Raw genomic sequence first — 5,348 nt, 5'->3', positions numbered from 1 at the left:
CTCCTCTTCATGCGAACTGGATGACTTCCATAACCGGATCCGTCTCCCAGCAGGAGTTCTGCTCATTTCGGGTCGAACAACACCAGACTCTGGAACCCGCCGGGTCTGACGTAAAGGTCACCGCTCCGCCACGCTGCGCTTCCTGCAGCACTCCGTGACCTTACCATGACCTTTAGGCTGTAAGCAGCTTCCTGCAGAACCGGACCAAGCAGAACCAGCACCACGCTGAGACTCCAGCAGAAACCGGTTCAGGGTTCTGTTCCACAGAGATCCGAGCCAGGAGGTTCTGGTCGTCCTGGCAGGAAGAAGCAGATCTCCAGTTTATAACGGATCAGAACCGCCCTGAGGAGCGAAGACTTCACCAGCAGAAGAACCGGACTGAACCGGACCAGGATCAATCAGAACTGTTCTGTTTTTCTGTTTATTTCTATAGATCTGTTTCAAAACGCCTCGAGATCATTTCAATCGATCAACCAATCAATCCTATTGATCCCAGCTGTCAGTCATTCAGCCCTGGACCAGCAGGGGGCGACAGGAGAGGAAAACGCCTTTAACAGAAAGGGACCCTACTGGTGTCATGTGACTGCAGCAGGATCCGGTCCGGTTCTGGTTCTGGAGTCACTCAAAGTTCTGCCTCTGTCTGTTTCAGCCGACCAGCGAGGAAGATCTCTGCCCCATCTGCTACGCCCACTCCATCTCCGCCGTCTTCAGGCCCTGCACACACAAGTCCTGCAAGTGAGTCCACAGAACCACTCAGAACCACTCAGAACCCACAACCACTCAGAACCACTCAGAACCACTCAGAACCCACAACCACTCAGAATTATTATTTAGTAGATTTAACTAAAGGTCAAAATTAGATTTGATCTTTTTTAGACTCGATAGTCGTGTGAACTAAATCTGCCAATAACCATTAATTATATCCTCACTTTCAACCTTTTTGGGTTCCTCTGGTTCTGGTTCTGGTTCCTCTGGTTCTGGTTCTAATTCTGCTGTGTTCTGTGTGCAGAGCCTGCATCAATCAGCATCTGATGAACAACAAGGATTGCTTCTTCTGCAAGGCCACCATCACCGGGGTGGAGGACTACAGCAAGCCCTCCTAACACACACACACACACACACACACACACACACACCTCCACCGGAGCTCTGCCTACTGCCGAACATGGAGGCGTCTGCAGCCAATCAGCTGGCAGCTCAATGGAGACTAGCAGGTTGAGTTTTTATTTTGAAAGAGTCCTGGAGTTTGTTTGTGTGTGTGGTAGCAGCTCTGACTCTGGGCCGTTCTCCCCTTCAGAACCAGAACCGAGCCGACTCATGGATGAGCTGCAGCATCAGAAGCAGCTTGGTTCAGGTCCAGTCTAGTTTCAGGTTCTGGTTCTGTAACTGGTTGAACATCTTTCAGTGTTTCAGAGCAAAAATGCAGCAACTGATCGGTTGGTTCTGATCCGGATGTTGGTTCTGTTGGTGCGAAACTGCAGCATATCTGTAACCTCATTAAATTATTAATCCTGAACCAAACATCCGGGCCCTGTCTGCTCCTTTTGGACCCTCCGGTACCAGACTCGGTTTCCATAGTGACGTCAACACCAGGGCGGCCATCTTGTTCTACAGCTTCTCTTTATTCGGACTTTGAGTTCAGGGAAGCTGTACGGTCTCCGGGTCGGGCTCCAGAATAAAAACGTGGTGAACGTTGAGTTTTAACTTCTCGGCTGATGAAACTAACCGAGCCGACGGTCGGAGCTTCGTCTCATCGGAGCTGTTTGGAGTTAGATTCGTCTTTCTTCTGTTCATACTGGATTCGTGTTTTATTCCCCTGGCCCTCGTCATCCAACCCACAGACCGGACGGTTGAAAGAAAAAACTGAAAAATACTTTCTGCCATTTTTTTAGAAAAGAAATGGCAGAAAAATGAATTAAAATCTGAGGAATTTGACCAAACAGAACCTGCAGGAACCACATCCCGTCCTCACCGCTCCTCCTCCAGGGTCTTCAGTTTGCGGCTCCGGTCCAGAAGGTGCCAGGTTCTGTGATACCAGACAAACCCGACACCGCTGGACAGAAATAGCTGCTCAACGATGAAGAGGTGGAGGAGGACTGCTGAAGGACGGTCTGGGAGTATTTATAGCAGAACCGGGCCGGTCCGTTTCCCCTGATCGATGTCGGAGCAGAACCTACGGAGCTAAAACATAAATCACAAAAAAACAGATTCACACGTGTTTTTGATGCAAACACACGTATATCTTGATTTGCATTCATGTATGTATAATAATCTAATTTCTCCTCCCTGAACGTAACGGAGCAAACAGAAGCTGGTGTTCTGGTCCGGTTCTGGTCCAGATGTTCTGCCTCCTCTTCCTGAGTTTTGCTGCTGAAAACCGTAAACCTGAGGAGGCTCTCTGACTTCAGCTTCAGGTATCGCCATGGCAACGCCAAACTAAACTCACCTGCAGATAAAACGGGCTGGTTTCCTCATCTTGCTGCAGATTAGGGTGATGGAAAAGAGGCAGCCTGATGAGAACGCTTTGACTAATACCTCTAATCTGATTAACCTGAAGGATATGAATAATTTACAAGACAATTTTATTTAAATGTGACAGAAAAATGAGACAAAAACTATTTAATATATTCAAGTTTATCTCTATTTTTATCTAACTTTCTACTTNGTCTTTCTTCTGTTCATACTGGATTCGTGTTTTATTCCCCTGGCCCTCGTCATCCAACCCACAGACCGGACGGTTGAAAGAAAAAACTGAAAAATACTTTCTGCCATTTTTTTAGAAAAGAAATGGCAGAAAAATGAATTAAAATCTGAGGAATTTGACCAAACAGAACCTGCAGGAACCACATCCCGTCCTCACCGCTCCTCCTCCAGGGTCTTCACTTTGTGGCTCCGGTCCAGAAGGTGCCAGGTTCTGTGGTACCAGACAAACCCGACACCGCTGGACAGAAATAGCTGCTCAACGATGAAGAGGCGGAGGAGGACTGCTGAAGGACGGTCTGGGAGTATTTATAGCAGAACCGGGCCGGTCCGTTTCCCCTGATCGATGTCGGAGCAGAACCTACGGAGCTAAAACATAAATCACAAAAAAACAGATTCACACGTGTTTTTGATGCAAACACACGTATATCTTGATTTGCATTCATGTATGTATAATAATCTAATTTCTCCTCCCTGAACGTAACGGAGCAAACAGAAGCTGGTGTTCTGGTCCGGTTCTGGTCCAGATGTTCTGCCTCCTCTTCCTGCGTTTTGCTGCTGAAAACCGTAAACCTGAGGAGGCTCTCTGACTTCAGCTTCAGGTATCGCCATGGCAACGCCAAACTAAACTCACCTGCAGATAAAACGGGCTGGTTTCCTCATCCTGCTCTGCAGATTAGGGTGATGGAAAAGAGGCAGCCTTATCAGAACGCTTTGACTAATACCTCTAATCTGATTAACCTGAGGGATATGAATAATAATTTACAAGACAATTTTATTTAAATGTGACGGAAAAATAAGACAAACTTCTTGGTTAGACAAAAACTATTTAAAATATTCAAGTTTATCTCTATTTTTATCTAACTTTCTACTTTTTGTCCAGGTTTTCATCTTAAATTTGAGATAAAATCTGTAAAGGTTTCATTTTTGGACTGAAATTTTTTTTCACTTCCAGCTTTAAAAAAATAAAACTTCTTGCGCTCCAATGAAGGTTGGTTTATTATAATGACATGAAGATGGAGAGAAAATATTAATCAGCTCAACCAGGTAATTTTACATTATGAACCATACTTTCCACATTTTTAATTTCTAATACAAAATAATCCCAACTGTACAATATTAGTCATTCCTCCTGTAAACAATGTGCAGGAGCGTCGCCGGTTCGCCAGGGTTCTGTTCAGATCAGAACCTGGACTGTTCGGCTGATTAAAATAATCTTTTTAGATTATAAACCTTTCAGTAGCAGAACCTGAGGGGGAGACGAGGGCAGACGGCGTACTTCGATTCAGAATGGATTATCGGCTTTTCCCAACCCTGGTCCTCAAGTCAGACTCACCTGCATGATGTTTGCAAATCAGCAAAACCTGTTAATCAGCCATCAATGAAAGTCATGTGCTGAATTAGGAGAATGCCTAAAACCTGCAGGGCNCACCTGCATGCTGTTTGCAAATCAGCAAAACCTGTTAATCAGCCATCAATGAAAGTCATGTGCTGAATTAGGAGAATGCCTAAAACCTGCAGGGCCTGCCTGGAGGACCTGCTGGAAAACCCTGGATGAGACGTTGGCATTTCAGTCATTAGAGTTCAACCTCAAAACAACTTTGATTCGATGAATCTGCCCAACGTTGGTTGCTTGGCTGCAACTGGATGATTGATCCACCATTGGTTGTCAACCGCAATCAAAAATCAACCATTCTGACTATAATTCAATGTTGAGTTATCATCACCTGCTACCTGGGACGACAAGTCTTTCTTACCAAGACGATATGGATCATATCCTAAATATACGTGTATTTTTTTCAAGATGGCGCATCTGTGCCAGCCCATTTAGGGCGTTAGCATGATCGCTGTGATCTACTTAGCTTTAATGCTGTCAGTAGCATGTGGGGTTTGCTGACTTACATACTCCATTCAGTATAATACTAGTTACCCCAGAGGGGGGTCCGTTCATCTGATTGGCTGAAACAGAACCTGGCTCGGTACCAGCGGCCCCTGCACCAAGTGGAGGTTTGACAAGACAGAGCAGAGACACCAAAAGAAGCAGAACTGATCCAGGAGAACTTTCTATGTGAAGGTAAGAACAGGGAGACGCATTCGCTCGGCGGATCAGACCTAAACATCGGCCCAGGTGTCGGAGCTGATCCGAAAACAGCTGAAATTACTGCTAATTAGAGAGCAGTAAAAGAAGATGAGGTTTGTCCTGATCAAACCTTATCTCGCTGCCCAAGGTGCTGCTGGCTCCATTACAGGAAAGCTGTGTATCATCGGCTATGCTAACTAGCCTTAGCATTCATACCAAGCTTTGTCGTGGTAACCAGCTGAGATAACAAGGGGGAGGGTCTGAGTACCATATGGTGATGATAATGGTTCTCCCTGCACTTTTCTTCCTTTCTCTGAACTTTCCATCGGTATGCTGCATACAGCAGGCTGAGCTGCCACCTGAAGGCAGCCAGATCAGTTTTTATTTGTTACTGCCAGGCCTCCAGATGCACAAATAAAGTTCATCATACAGGTACCTACTCACTCATTAGCATCATGACATCACTTTTCCATGTAACAGCTGAGGGGGTGCACCGTTCCTGGAGGTACTGCAATACCAGGTCGATGCGTGGAGTGGACGGAGCAAGCCCCTATTCCATCTCCCTGCT

The 5,348-nt window shown here is 46.0% G+C and overlaps 1 protein-coding gene across 6 annotated transcripts in view; it reads left to right on the top strand.

Annotated features, from left to right (window-relative positions):
* Positions 1 to 1,197, top strand: part of rnf123 (ring finger protein 123) — a 46,804-nt gene extending 45,607 nt beyond the window's left edge. For all 6 annotated transcript variants that reach the window (XM_016665340.1, XM_016665342.1, XM_007540903.2 and 3 more), the window contains 2 exons: positions 650 to 735; positions 1,010 to 1,197. In XM_016665340.1, the coding sequence (XP_016520826.1) occupies positions 650 to 735; positions 1,010 to 1,103 (180 nt within the window). In that variant the 3' untranslated portion in view covers positions 1,104 to 1,197. The remainder of the gene's footprint in view (positions 1 to 649; positions 736 to 1,009) is intronic.
* The last annotated feature ends 4,151 nt before the right edge of the window (positions 1,198 to 5,348 follow it).

This window comes from Poecilia formosa, unplaced genomic scaffold, assembly GCF_000485575.1.
Source record: "Poecilia formosa unplaced genomic scaffold, Poecilia_formosa-5.1.2 Scaffold572, whole genome shotgun sequence".
In the NCBI taxonomy this organism is placed as follows: Eukaryota; Metazoa; Chordata; class Actinopteri; order Cyprinodontiformes; family Poeciliidae; genus Poecilia; species Poecilia formosa.
This window is presented reverse-complemented; position numbering and strand designations above follow the sequence as displayed.